The 15,962-nt window shown below is 37.6% G+C and overlaps 1 protein-coding gene across 1 annotated transcript in view; it reads left to right on the plus strand.

The window, feature by feature from the left end:
* Positions 1-15,962, plus strand: part of tnrc6c2 (trinucleotide repeat containing adaptor 6C2) — a 45,416-nt gene that overhangs the window by 6,085 nt on the left and 23,369 nt on the right. Inside the window, 3 exon segments of the mRNA XM_028456758.1 lie at positions 3,611-3,705; positions 3,889-3,910; positions 11,560-11,967. Of these exon segments, the coding sequence (XP_028312559.1) occupies positions 3,649-3,705; positions 3,889-3,910; positions 11,560-11,967 (487 nt within the window). The 5' untranslated portion in view covers positions 3,611-3,648.

The raw sequence follows: 15,962 nt of genomic DNA on the forward strand, positions 1-15,962 counted from the left end.
TTATTTATTTATTATCACAGCTCCTTTGTTTTTTTTAAAGTTCTTTCTTCACATCTTCTTTTGTCTTCTTTGGTTCTTAGAGTTGAGCCCTTCACTTCTCTAAACCTTTTAATCCCATTTTTCAACACCCGTTCTCTGAACCCACATTTTTCTCCCCCTATCTCTAGACAGTAGTGATCAAGGTTTGTGGATATTTTAGTCTCCTACCCCACCCTGCCTCATCCTCCTGTCTGTCTGCTAGCCTCAATTGCTTTTCGTTCTGTGTTGTTTTCCCTCCTCCGTGTTTCCAGTGGGGATTCTTTCTTTTTACCTTCATCTAACATCAGATTTTTTCTTTCTTTTTATGCCTTGTCTCGCTCCTCAGCGGCTGTCATTCTTAATTGGTATTGCTCTGTTTCTGCTTTCATACATAGCCCCCCCACCCCCTTCCTAACATTCTGATCATTAACAGAGTAAAACTGAAAATGGATTGCTCTCCTACATGTGTGTAGTTTTCTTTCTTTTTTTTTTTTTTTTTTTTGCTGAGTTAATATGCATTCTCAGTTTCTTCACCATGACTATTTCTGTATTCACATCTTCTTCTAGTGCATTTGATTAGGGAGACTGTGAGGGAGTCCTTATTTTTTAAGAAGTTTAATTATATCTAGATATAGTTCAATCTTCTTGTTTAGTAGGAAATTATTCACTTAAAGTTTTCTGATGAGTGAACTGAAAGAATCCATCACAATTGCCTAAACCTTTTTAGCTTTGAGAAATTCAAAGCAGCTTTTGGATATAATCGCAAGCAAATACTTAGCACACAAACCACCAAACCAGATACATTCTCCCACTTTATGGAGCTCTAGTTGGAAGTCTAGACTGTTGTTTCTGTCGTTATTTGTTAGTTTTATGTATCAAAATTAGAAAAATGATTAAAGAAGACTACTGTAGTCAGAAAGCCTAATGGTGGAAGTTAGTTCAGCACCACTACAGAGAAAGTGCTGGTATCAGCAGTAATAAAAGAGCAAGAGAGGAAATGGCAAGAGAAACACTTAAGGGGATATGTTACATTGACGGGGTCTTTGCAAAGGTTATTTTCAGGATTACAGTAAACCTTTTATTTTAGGCTTTTTCCAAAACAATTCAGTACATAATTTATTTTGTTAACCTAGGGTTTAATCTAATCTCTCAAACTGTCATTGTGACAGCACTTGAAATCCCAATAGAACTGAAATTATTACAGTGAAAAAGTAAGCTAACCAGGACATTATAGATGCTATAGCATTTTTTTTTCTATAGCTTTAGAAAGGCTGTCATAAATTTGTAGTATGGAGAGGCAATATAGTGCAATTGGGAAAGCTAGTTTCAGCCTTTTCTATTAGTTTTGTATGTTCCCTTCTCTCTTTCAATGTGTTCCATTCCTTTGGGGGGTTTTAACCGGTGTTACTGGAATAAAATATATTTTTAGGAGCCTATTTCAGAGGGCAAAGTATTGTTAGTATGTCCAAGGGTTGAGAGACCTAATAGACTCAAGAATAAAAGATAAGTGAAAGATGAATAGCTTTTCAAGTCCAATAATGGCTTTACTACACATACTGTTAATTATATTCATACATGCTTGTGCATGCATACTGACTAGACAAATAGTGTAAACACACAAAGATTGTTTCTTTCCAGTTATTACCAGAAGGCTCACTTGCAGTAGTTGCTGAGATGGCACAATAACACACAATCGATTTAAGGAATTGGACAGTGCATCACATCCAAAGGGAATGTGTGTATGGGTGGGTAGTGTTAATATCTTTTTGTAATTTCTGTGAAATTTCCTTCATCTCTTATCACTTATCTAGTGTATTTTCTTCCTCTTAATCGCTTCAATGTCCTCTGCTCAGTCCACCTACTGTATACCATGCCACGCAGCTTGATGTAAATATGTAAACAGTGCAGCCGACTGTCAGCTGTGGCTGCGCCGATGCACATCAAGAGCTCACAATAATGCTTAATACACATCAAAATAGCTGAGTCCAACACACATCCTTGTTGTGGTGTCCACTGTAATAAATTAAAGTATATTAAAGAAAATGTGGTGAAAAGCACTATGAAAACCAATAACAAAAAAGAAAATCAAAGAAATCAGGTAGGAGCTCATGTAAACACATGTATGTCCAACCTTGGCAAATTTATCTTTCTACCTTCTATCACATGGACATTCCAGGACCATCAGACTGTCACTTTACAGGTCATTTAGTAATTTATTTAAGAATGGTGTTTAATAAAAAATATGCAGATAGATCAACCTGACATTTGAGCAATTTTACAACTCAATGCAACAAAGGTTAAGTATGATGTTCCTCTGTAGAATGCATCATTTTTTATGCATCTTAGTTTTGCATTCATAATTATCAAAAACAAGTGCATACATATTATAGGCTGATATGATGTACTCTCCCAGCTCATGCCTCTAATAGTTTCCAGGAGCAGTCACTAATGCACTGCCAATGGAAATGGAGGCTGACAAAAAGTCCAGAGTTCCCGTGGCCCTCAGGGTTGCCGTCTAGCTCGTTTGACTCACAGCCACTGAAAACAGCTCTTTGTGAGAGGACTTGCCTTGCTTTGCGTTTGTTTTTTTTCTGTGGTGCTTTCACTTAATTTTTGCCTATTCATGTTGCCATCTTAATGTTGCCTTTTCTAAGTTCAATTCAATTGAACTTTATTTACATAGCACAGAATACAACAAAGTCATCTCAAAGCGCTTAACAATATAAAAGTCATAGTAAGAAAGAAAGAACCGAACAAGTTGGCCTTGATTTGTTTGTTGTTATGTTAGCTTTTGTTCCTTTTTCCTTTTCTCTTCTCACATATCCTTTACCGTCTCAGCTGTGATTTGTGTTTAAAATTCATATTGTATAGAACGACTTCTCCAGACCGTAATTGAACTTTTCCATTCACATGAACCAGAGGGAGTTTTTGTACATGTGTGCTTCCAAACATAAATGAGGTTTTACATAAATCATTCAATGCATTCTCTCTGTAATGTTAATGTGTTTTATTCAATTTAAAGTTGAACACAAAAAAGTTACCACTACCCCAAAGAGACATTGAAAATAGAAGTTTACGGTTTAAGGCCATAAATGCTCTACAAACTTATACTCTATTTATTTGTATCTACAAGTAGGTACTCTCCCTTGTGTTTATACTTAGCGTTTTGCCCAATGTTTTCTTTCTAATACAAACTGATGCTTTCATTGACCGTTTTTTTTAAATAATGGCTCCTTCTGATAGCACAGTTCTGAACATCTTCAATAGGACAATGTTTTTGTTCTTCTAAGAGACTGTGTGTCTACTCCGATTGGCAGCCATAATAAAATTAGCACACATGCAAAAAAAAAAATTAGATCTCGCTCTTAAACTGAACAGTGTTTTTCATGTGGTCGTTCCACAACTTGTGAACAGTTTTATTTGCCAAGTATTGTCCGGATTGTAAAACAAGCCTGCAAATGTTTTAAAGCCACTAAACTGCAAAAGTTTGAATAATGGTAATACAAAAAAAAAAAACAGGTGAGTTAAATTGTTAAAAGTCTTTATTTACTCCTGTTATGCTAATAAAAGTTCCTTTCTTTTTTTTTAACAGCTGGGTAAAACTAGCAACAGAAGGAAGAGAACCATTTGATGGAAGAAAAGAAAAGGAAAAAAGAAGAAAAGATTACAGACTTCACTCTGAAAAAGGTGAATTTGAAGTAAAATGTCTTAGATATAAATTATCAACTCTGAATTTTATAAATTAATTACACCAATACAGTATGAGTTTTAAACTCATTTTGATAAAGAAATGAAAAGTAATTCTGACAGATGTGTTAAAATTAGATAGAAAAGCTAATTTTTCTTCTTTCTTTCTCTTCTCTTATGTAGGCTGTTGATCAGAAACCCAAAGGTAAGAGTCACAAAGCCTGCATTCTGTCATTAGCTCTATTTTCTAACACCATCAACTCTAATTATTACACGCAATAATCCTATGTGGAAAAATATCATGTAGTCTGTAATTGTGTTTATAAATGGGTACAACATTTTTGCACAGGTATACATTGGCTGTTTGACTCCCTTTTGTTTCTTTCCAACATAGAAGCATGCCTGCACATGCACACACACTTTATTGGATACATTAGAGAATAATTCAGTGTGACGCTCAGTTTGCCTGCAGCACTAGGCAGTGAAGCGTGAGGGCACCCAGACAGCTCAGTGTTGGACAGTGTAATGTGGGCAAAGTGAGGGGGGGAAGGGACAAGAATGTTGAGGTAGGTTGTGGTACAAAAAGGCTTCAGCTGAAATAAAGACATTGTGTGCCTGAAATATGGCTGTCCTCAGATGCTCCTTTTTTTCCTCAAGATGCTAAAACAAGATTATCCCTGTTTAAGAATTTAAGTATTTTCTTTTAGATGTTACAGATTTTGATTATTTCTTCATTAATTTGGTAAAAAGTTGGAAAAACACTAATATTTATGGAGAATATTTTTGTATTTTCTAACCTGTGAGAAGCATTGCTATTCAGAGAACTGCTTCAAAATTGGAATAGGTTAGCGTGTGTCCTAAACCACAACCACCATTAATCAACATCGTTCAGCTCCAAACTAGTAATTTCCTTATTTAATATTTGGTTAGAAGAGACCAAAAAAAAAGGAAGGAACTAATTTCCAATTAGTTAGCTGTGGATTTCCTTCCTATCTTTAGTCCCCTTTATCTCCTCTTCTCTACCTTATTTATTCAGGTGTGATGGGGAGGTGGAAAGGCAAGAAGAGAAGGGGAAAGAGTGAAGAAATAAAAGTGAGCAGTCCATACACAAAATTACTGCTTCAAAATTTCTCATTTCTGGATACAAGAAGGGTTGTCCCTCAACTGAATATGAAGGAGCTTAGCCATCTGGGTGTAACAGTAGGTTCTGACATTGGTCACCAACTGTCTGCTGATGTAAGACCCCTCTTACATAGTATTACAGTTCTTATCTAAATGGTTATAGTAATTTAAAAAAAAAACATCCAGCCAGTTTAAATTGAATTCCTAAAGATATAGACAATAATGGTACTTTAAGCAGATATAATTTTTGCACTTTTTTGAGTCGATCACTACAAAAGGAAAGAAAGCAATGAACCTGTAGGCACGCCAGAGAACCTTGAGGATTCTTGTCAAAAGGCTAAGTAATATAATGGGCATATGGTATGTTTAATGAAAGCTAGAGTTTAAAAGAAAGGGACATGGAAGGAGAAGCTATAATTGGTGCTCATTCAAAACCAAAATTAAGAAAAATCTCTCAAGATTTTTTTTTGAAAATGAATTCCTTCAGTGAGCCATCTTTAAATTTTGTTTGCTCATGACCTCCCCAGAGTAATATGTGTTAAAAGGAAGATGGCAGCAACTGGAATGAGATGGGTTTTCATGCGTGACACTAAATAATAGAGGTGTGTATGGTGTGTATTCAGATATGTATGTAGATGGGGAGAAAATCTGTATGCAGCTGTGATTTGTGTCTTTCCATCCATAGCAGTGCATTCTGCCATCCTTATACAGTCAGAAATTCATAGTCACATTTACATACAAACCTCCACTCCCCCCCCCTCCCTCATCTCTCATCCTCGGTCTTTTTCAGCTTTCCTCTCTGCTCGCTGCCGTGGTGCAGGCATTTTAATTTGTTTGCGGTAATCGATCTCGGGCTTGCACGTTCATATTTATGAAAATTAGATAAAGCTACCGCACATTGGAATTAACTTCTCTGCCCCCTATTAGGCATCCAGCTCTCTCTAATGCAGGGTTCCAGGAGGCAGTGTCCCATTGCCCCAGTCAACCCCCAATCCCCCCAACATGCATACACAAGCTGGGGCTCAGTGTATCTGGCTTATCGTTGCTCCCCATTAACTCTTTGGGATGCTGGTTATTCACTCGTATAGATTCATATCCATCTCAGACACCTTTGTAATCTCACTTAGTCTGTTTGACTGCTACACATACCAACTAGATGACACTAAATGTATATACTCAGGTGTGTGTACCTGGATGACCACTGTCATTTTGAATTGGAAAATTCCTATTTTTTGCCCTGCCAGTTTATGCTTGCTTAAAGAAAACTTCCAAAACTGGTAGTCATTCACTTACATGCAGTTATTAGACAAACAATGTAGAATACAAACACAGAAAATTGCACTAATATCAGATAGTGTTACATTGCCACTTTTCTTCAGAATGGGTCCAAGCTCCTCTTTTGTTATACTTTTGTACTTTTTGCTAGTGCTGCACCGAAATAGATTTTTTTCCCCCCAAACTGATAGTTCTATGGCTGATGACAGATAAAAAAAAACCAATAATATTTTCCTTATCTTATCTATTATAATCCTTTTTGACCTTGTGACTCATAACTCATGCTGTTACTTACTTTTATCTCATTTTAGCAAGTCTATATTTTCAACCCAAACATGCAAATCTGAGGAGAAATGTAATATGAACCCTAAGAATTACTGTGGTGTGAACTGTATTATGTTTTCTAAAAGTGCAAAGAGACACTCCTAAAATACAATGCTGCCCGCTAATGTTACATTTGATTCGTTTGCAATTTTGCTTGCTATTAATTGCGTCAAAACTTTTAAAATCTATTTTTATGAACCAGCAATGTAATTGTACTTTACTTTATCATTCTGAGTGTGTTTCTCTTCTTAACCACATATATAAACACGGAAATAATAGCAAATAGTGTGTGAATTACATCCTGTGGATTTATGACTGTGAAGCATAATTGTTTTTCCTCTACCCCCTATGTGCTCGCGCGACATGCATGTCGAGTGCTAGAGAAGCAGGAGGGATGGAGGCCGTGACTAAGAGCAGAGAAAAAAGAAAGACCAGAGGGATGCTTAATCTTAATCAATGCTTTGCTCTGAGTTTCTATGTTGTATGATCGCTGTCGGGTTGAGCTTGCAAGACTTGGATGCTTGATTTGTAGCGATACACACCATCGTGTTTTGCCAGTTATAGAATAATAGATAGATAGCTCAAATATTCCAATACGTTATCACCGTCAAGCACTGGACTCAAACTGATCTTCTCCAATCACCCCACTCAGTTTGCTTATTAATTGACGTAACAAAGAAAAAGAAATAACATCCAATCAACATACTGATACTCCTCAGAATTAGGTGAGAGTTGGTGAGAGTACCTACATGTAAAATCAGAAAGTGACAACAAAGCATATCATGATTCATTTCAACACATGCTTGGAAAAATGCTAGGAAAAAGAAACAGGCACAAATGAGGGCTGGCATTGATTAAAAAGGCTGGAAGAGGCGTGTTATAGGAAAGGGTCATAGGAGACACAATATGGTGCATTAGGCAACTGTCAGTCTCTATAGCAACACTCTATTATAAAATGGGTGAGGGGTGAGAGAGTTTTTGCCCCTTTTGTGTATGTGTCTTTGAGTGTGTGTTTGCGGATTCAAGTCTCTCTCTGTTAATACTGACAGATGGGATCTTCTGCAGATACACCCTCTTGGCCACTTTAATGCAGAAAGAATTAGCTGCTCTTACGTTCCCTTCTGTCATAAGTAGGAATCTTGTTCCTACATTTGTCCATTTCATGCTGTTTTTCATCTTTTTCCAACCAACAAGCCATGGTATATGCACCTGTGTAGGGTTCTAATGGTATTTCCTGGTCAGATTAAGAGTCATCAGCTTGTTTTACTTATAATTTAAAATTAACGGCAATACAAACTTTTTATGACAGATAATAACATATTTTATATATTCAGCGGTACCTCACTTGATTTTGGAATTAGAAATGCAATATTATGCTTGGCATATTGTATTGGGTGTTGTATCAATTGTTATGATGGTTTGGATAAATAAGTATGAATGAATGAATTTTAGGGTTGTTGGTCAGATGTGGACTCCGGGTTTATTATGTCAAAGGGTTTGGGACGAACCGACCGGTTTGGGATTCAGAGGTTAACCAGCTGAGAGGATTATGTCCCTGCGAATCTGCTGTTGTTCGGTACTCTCTTGGTTTGTGGGTTGCTGATATTGCTAGTCAAAACATTGAAGAGTCTCCTCAGGCAATGACTTTGGGTATCCGGCCTGCTTAGGGCAGTCTGGCCAGAATTGGCCAGAAGAGAGAGTTCTGTAATTACAATGCAGCTTATTAATGTGGCGCTGCAGAAAATAAGCAACATAGATGAGACAACCTGTAATGCATGGCTCTAGGTTTAGCGAAGTAGCAAAATCATTACATGTTCTACAATCCCATATGTTGAGTGGGGTTTGTCTTTTTTTGTTTGTTTCCTCCACCCCCCACGTCTCATTTTAGTTTGTGCAATAAGAATTTATCTTGCTGTCTTTTCTCCAAACAGGCCACTTGTTATTGCATTGGCATGGGTTTTTTTTGTTTTTATTTGCTTAGTTTTGTTTTCTATTAGTAACTGTATTTGTTTCTTTCTGCCTTTTATTTAAAGTCTACCTCATCTTCAGTATCAAAATTCTTGGTTGAAATATTTTCTGCTTCGATCAGTAAAACCGTGCAATAGAATTGTAGTAATACATATTCACTGACGTTAGGTGTAGGCTATCTTATTAAACGGAGAACATTTGTATTCATAAATGGGCCAGTAAATCGGATGAATTCAAATCCAATAACGCATCTAATAACATCTCATATTTATGACATGGATTTCATTGCTTTTCACTAAGCATTCGGGGCGTATTTTTCCCCCTTTTTTTCTTTGATCTTTGAAGGGTACTCTCTTATCTAAGGGATTTCCCCACTCTTTACTCAATTTTCTCATCTGCAGTCTTTTTCTGTAATTCGCTCCTTCACCTCTTCAAAAGCACTTACCCATCCATCATGGGATTAGCCTATGTTGCCTCAAAAATTAGTTTTGTTTGTGCAGGCTATAGAAGGAAGCAGCATTAATATTTTTTTGTTTTTTTGCCATCTCATTTTTCACTTACACATGCACATATATATATATATATATATATATATATATATATATATATATATATATATATTGTTCTTTCAGAAGACAATTATCCAACATACTTATTAAATACAGATGTACCGAAGGTTATTTTACAATGCCAGGATTGTCGTTCAGCAGCAGCTTTACTGTTAAATAACACACCAACTTTCAAGCTTTTACTAATAAGCCTTTTCACACTCTCGGAAATCTCGCTCTCGTTCAGTTCTCACACGTGATTTCAATGGTCAAGAGGGATAAACTCGTCTTGGCTGACAACGAGTCTGACAGAGGTTTATATAATTTTTGATTCCTTGTGTGTTGATTCCTTGAAAGACTTTTTGGGGAAACGTGGTATCGGTCTCCAAGAAAGAAATGCTGAGTTAGCTGCTAATGCTGCACACGAGCTGAAAATTTAGTTTTTTCCTGACTTTTTAAACAGTGACCAATCAGCTAATCAGTGCGGTTTCACTTATCGACCTGTCCATCTTGTGCACTTTTAAATTTGTAGATTTAATTAAATTAGTAGCTTAATAAAAAATAATCATGGACCTGGTTAGTGAATGATGTACCTCGTAAATTTACCTTTTCAAAGTGAAAACTCACACTGTCTTTTTCACACTTGGAAATCTCACTTGTCCCATCAATAATAATGATACATTTTATTTATAAGCGCTTTTTCAAAAACAACTACACAAGTCAAAAAAAGAAACTAACAATAATAAAGGTTAATACAGAAAAAAATGCATAGCAATCACAAATTAAAAGCTTGGGAGAAGGAATGTGTCGCCTTGATGCTGCTTCTGTCATCGATTTTACAAAAGTACTCGAATATGTGCTGTGCATCATTCCTGAGTAGAGTATTCTGCCCGCTGGAGACCCAGGTAGTGAGGGGACTGCCTTGCTTCCATACTGCTGCTGAGCTGCTCCAGTCAGTTTTTAAAAGTGGTCGGATCGGCCGAAAGTGTCTTCAGCGGAAAACCCTGGTCACCTCCCCGAGTCCGAATATGTGTAATATTAATAATATGAACACTATTAAAACACTAAAGATCTCTGTTGATATTTCCAACCTAACAGTGTTTGTAATTTTATTCCAGAGTGAACGAGCTTGTTACTTTTATATCCCTCTCGACCTATGACCCCCCCCCCCCCCCCCCCCCCCCCCAGGTCGTGCATGCGCAGTTCCAGAATTGAAAAGGCTTAAAGTTATTAAACATTATATATGATCTCTAGAATCTCTAGCTATATAAATCAAGACCATTTAGAACTCAGAGTAAGGCTGTGCTTGTCCTGCTATAGCACAAACAGTGGCTCTTTAGTAAACATAATCTATTTATATGTTATTCTTTGTACATCATAGCATGCTTCACATTCAGTGAGGTTTCATGCCTCGTCGTGAAAGATTAAAAGAGAGGAAAAAGAAAAATAGACCAGAGATCAAATAATCATTGGCAGGAGAGAAGAGATTCCCACAGTGAAGCTGGAATAGAAAGGAAAAAGACAAAAGAATGAGGCAGTATGATGAGTCATAATGAATAAAGGCTAAAATACAGAAAGCAAGACTGGCACTACTAAAAGGAAATACTTGGAGTTGTGAGAAGCAGTGGAGAAACCTGCTGATGGAGATAAAGAGTTGGCAATGGGGAAACCAAAGTAGTGGCTAACACAGAGGAGAAAAGGGGGCGGGGTGCTGTTTGCTTCACATTCCTGTTGCCTGATTGGTTGAGACTGCATCAGAAGGGCTGAGCTGAATCAGAGATGTGCGTCACAAGCTGCAGCCTTCCAACAGAAAGCCATTTACTGCTAGAAATGGCTGCAGGCTTTCTTTGCACCTCTCAGAGAATGTGCAGCATTGAATAAGTTAGGAGACTGTTTTTACAAATGTGAACAGTTTAAAAACAACAGTGCACTTTAATTTGGGTTCAGTATTTAAATGATTTTTTTTCATTGCATAGTCATGTATTGGTGATTCATTTTTGCTAATGTACACCTTATGATTACTGTTTCAGTTTTGGAGAAACTGTTATCCTTTACACTCACTCAAAAACATTCTGGGCTCATAAATACTCATTGCGATTTACTTAGTTTATCTAATTTTCAGCATTGGGTTGGTTCTCTTTTCTTTTTTTTTGTTCGATTAGTTAATTTTTGTTGTTCTACCCTCAGTCCAAGAATCAAAATATATGTATCTATTCAAAATCAATTTATTAATTTATTTATTTAGTTATATTAAACTTCTCATGCGTTTTTTGGTGGGCAGCATCCAAAATCAAAACCCACCTGATGTATCGTCAGTTTTTTTGTGTTTTAAGTTAACATAATACATTCGATACCTCAAAAGTACGACTTTTTAACCAAAAATGTCTGTGCTAGCCACAGAAACACAATTTTTACCAACTGCATGGGTATAAATTCTTGCGGCACAACTCACCACACTGGCATAAATTTCATCCTAAATGCAAACATAGTCCTGCCCACAAAAATGTGCCTGCTGTATTGAGCAATAATATTTAGTTAACACAGGCATTAATACTTTGCTACCTGTCTGTGTTTCCGTTTGTGAATACATGTGTGCTCGTGTATTGTATCTGTCTAGTGCCAGAATATGCTTCTACTAAGTGCAGTCCCGGCCTAAGCCACCACCTCCAACCCGCCAACCCCACGCTGTCCCACTCCTCATCCTCCTCTTCCTCTTCTGCTGGCAATGGCCAGCACTTCTCCTGCAGTAGCCAGCTCCAGCTTCAGCCTCCCCCACTGCAGCAGTGCCAGTTGTCCTCTGCCAGTGCTCGCTACCCCCCCAGAGAGGTGCCCCCGCGCTTCCGTCAGCAGGAGCACAAACAACTACTGAAGAGGGGACAGCCACTGCCTGCTGGAGCCTTCAGCTCTCTCACTGTCGTCTCTTCGTCCTCTTCCTCATCCTCATCATCCTTTCCCTCTTTTTCTACGTGCACCAGCAGCACTTTCCCAAACTCTGGCACATCTCCTGCAAACAAACACCACCCAGGTTTGTGGCGGTATAGAAAAGTTATTGCTCTCAAGCATATCATTTTTGGGTCGTTTGTGTGTTCATGATATACCTAGAGTTAATTTTTTACTGTCCCAAATCCACTCACTTTGAGTTTGTTCATCAGTTTTCATCACAGCAATAGAACAGTTTGTTGTTTTCTTTTGCAGCCCTAAACAGATTAGGCAGCGATGAATGGACAGAGATAAACTTAGGAGCACTCACTGGGATCTTTGCATTGTAGTTGGAATGTGAAATGATGAATGCATTTTTTGTTTAGATGCACAATATAAATTATAGTGACCCAGGACGTTGAAGAATTTACCGGTTCTTTTTCCAAAACACTGGCAGTTCATGTTCTTGGTTCTGTAAGCAGAAATGTGCTTGTGTTTTGGTTGCTCTGTTTTTATTTTCTGATCACTGTCATGATGATTACATGATTACTCCACATAGCCACTTAGTTAACAAGCTTGAAGAGGCTGTGGTACAACACTTTATTTTCAGAACTACGGCCAACTACATCCAAGGCTTTACTGGTGGTTGCCTTCTTATTTATTTGTGTTTTTCATGGAAAAACTTTTTTGTTGACTAGTTGCAAAGGCTTTCATTTTATGTCAATAGGTCTATTAACCAATGTAGTTTTAATGAATAGTTTCTCTGTTTTAGTAAGGAGCATGTTCATAACCTCTTTATATGTTCCGGTAATTTCATGAAGAAACTAAAACGTAGTCAGTATAGCAGTAGTGTTTTCCCAGGCTCAGCTGGGAAGGTTTGTCTTGCTGTCAACCAGATCAATTTAGCTGTAAGTTTAAGTCTCTGGAGAAAAGTAGTACATATAAGCTTTTTGATTTACAGAAAGTATGCTACTCCTTTGGGTTTCACACTAGTTAGGATGCCCTTGTTGGGTGTATTAACCTATAATGTCCTTATTATTGTCTGTGTGCTGCAGTTGCTCTTCTGGTTGGCTTTTAACTCCCTAGACTTTTCCCAGGGGTCTTTCTGTACAACACAGCCTGTGGCAGAGTAGCCATTGGCTGGACTTCCAACTCCTCTATAGTCTTGTTTCAATCCCAAGGGCTTCCACTCCACAGCCTGTTCTTTCCTGTCTGCAGAGCTAATAGCTTCGAGCTAGAAGCCTTGTTGTTGAAATGATTGTGGAATACATAATTTAGGTGGTAGACATTGCTGTTTACTTAGTCTACTCCACTGCAAGCAGTGATATTGTTTCTTCTCATGATTTCGATTGGATTACAAGACTGATTTGTTTTCCTAAAACACTTTTTGCGTGCGCATTTGTATTACTTTTTAGTGTATGTGTGCGTGCGCGTGTGTGTGTATATCAGGGATGTCCAGAAGTGTAGGCAGCGGGCAGAATCGCCTACTACTCTCTTTCTGGCCGTCTTCTACTCTTAAACATGTTCATAAATGATTCCTTACCCCTTTAGCACCAAAATAATATCTGTAATATTACGTGAATATCTGTAAAAGTCAGGTTTTTCTATTAGCTCTGTCTGCTAGCGCATAGCATCTCTTCTCCACTGCGCAGAATACCAATAACATATAATATCTTAACTACAATATAAACAGGTTCAAAATATAACTTTTTTTTTTATATAGTTTCTGTTTACACTGTATCCAGAATGATAATAGTCTTCCTCAACAAGAACTGATTGATTTTTTTTTTTTTCACATGACTCCAGGGTTTGAGTTTGTTTTAATTGGTTTCACATCTACCTGGGCTGCAGCTTTGTTTTTTTTAGACTGCTGCCAACTTGTTTGTAGTCTTTTTTCTGCAAGTTTTAGTTTTACAGTTGCAGACCTTTGTAATTTAATACTCTAGTTACAGTACAGCAACCAAATTTAACTTAATCACGTAAGTGAATTGATAAAAATGGCCTGTGTAAAGGCTTTTTCAAATGAAAAAATTATCCTGTGAAATCTATGACCTGTTGACCTGCACAACTCAAAGAATCGGAATCGAGAATCATTTAGAACAGGAATCAAAATTGGGAATCAGAATCGTTAATTTCCAAACGATGCCCAACCCTATATGTCAGGTTAAACTATTCTTTCTCATAACACTCAAAATATTAGCTAAAACATTTACATTTCTTATTAAAACAATCCCTTGAACATTAAATGACACGTAGTTATTTCTCCATTCAATGCATTATTTCTGTATTTTTTTCTTCGGTGTTCTTTTAGTTGTTTTTTTAGAGATGAACCCTGTTTGGAGGACACTTCGATGAGGATACTGTGTGTTGCTGCACAGTTGTGAACTCAGACACATTTATAAAAATGAAGTGGCTGTGCAATAACAGCAACCTCATCTGACCGAGTCGTGTCCTCCTGAATGTGTGTCTTGCAGGCCAGCTGGCACAGAATTTAAAGGGAAATGTTCACACAGTCGTTGTAGTTAATAAGCTCACAGCTAAACTGGTTAGATTTTAGTTTTTTTCTTATTTTTTTTGTTATTTAGGTTTTTGTGCATGAAAATACTTTATTCAATGAAAAACTATTGAAAATTGAGAAGTTGAAATAGTCTTGTACCATTCTAACGGGCTGTCTTACTCTTATCCTCTTTGTCTGGACGGCAGCCCTTTTCACCATTCAAGGGCATTTACTCACACCTTTGTCACACATAACCTCTGATCTCCCCTGCCCAAAGTCTTTGTCCTAACAGACAGAAACCCACTGTCCCTTCTCCATCCCCCCAGTCGTACACGCTATCCCCATCTCTCCAGCTGACTTGAGACCATTAAGTAGTCTAAAGCCACCAGCAGCCGTCCAGACATGCCTCTCAGTAGCAGGTGCTGGGATCGGGGTGGGGAGTGGGGGTTCCTCTTTAGACTGTGAGAACTGCAGTACAACAGCTGTTTGCTGCTCAGCCAGACAGGGAATGTGGCCAGAAGGCACTCTGCTGGGTACCATTAAAACACTTGGCCCTTTCATTTGCTTGCCTTGATTATCAGGTGGGATACACGACAAGACATACAAATTTGATGTATTTAAATGATTTTTTGAAGGCTTATAGAAATGTCGATACATGCAATATGCTACATTTTACACGTTCATATCATATTGCACGACGCAAACACTTCTTTTTCTCTAAATATCATGGTTGTTTTCCATGTTTACAGTTACAATTGACAATATACCTATGAAACTTGTCCCTGACAAAGCCAAAGATGTACAGTTTTGCACCCATCACGTTCACTTAAGGTGTGAGAGTCAGGCAAAAAAGCAGCATGCAAGTGGAAAACCCCCCAGTGGCATCATTAATCTATCCTCTGTCTGGTTTCACTTTCCTGTTTTCTCCTCTCAGTAGAGGTAAACCAAAATGAATGATGAGCTTTTTAACCCCCCTGAGACTGTTTCCTTAGTTCTTCTTTCCTCCCTGCTTCTAGAAAAACAAGAGGACACTATCCTTGATGCTAAGAGCAAAGCTCTCTTTAATGCTAAGTTGAGCTAGTCAATATTTAGATAAGGAATTAAACATCCTCTCCTATTTGTGTTATTGGTTTGTCATCAACAGAATCCAAACCTCGTCTGGGTCACAGTTTCATAATTAAAAAAAAAAAAAGAAAAAGTTATTTTCCATCATCTATTGAGTTCATGGTTTTTATCTTTCTTTAATATTCAAAATCCTCCTCCCCCAAGACTATATTCTGTCTCTTCCCACTGCTCTTTACCCCTTTCTGTCATCCTGCCTCCCTTTTCATTCAAAGGGGCGGGGACACATTTAATTCTTGGCTAAATGCCTATTTGCATGATGGAAGCTAGTCTCATTATCTATAGTTCATCTCTTTATTTTATGTGTGTGTTTGGATTTATTTTTATTTCTGCAGGAAATAAAGTAGTCTTACTCCATAAGCCATAATGGCGCATTTGTTTTTATTTTTTGAGTCTTCTCATTCTTAAGTGCTAATCGGACACTGCCCTCCTAATTGCAAACAGAATACAAGCAGCTATGCATTACATCCACATGATTGCAC

The sequence above is a fragment of the Gouania willdenowi genome, chromosome 1, assembly GCF_900634775.1.
Source record: "Gouania willdenowi chromosome 1, fGouWil2.1, whole genome shotgun sequence".
NCBI classification, from domain to species: domain Eukaryota; kingdom Metazoa; phylum Chordata; class Actinopteri; order Blenniiformes; family Gobiesocidae; genus Gouania; species Gouania willdenowi.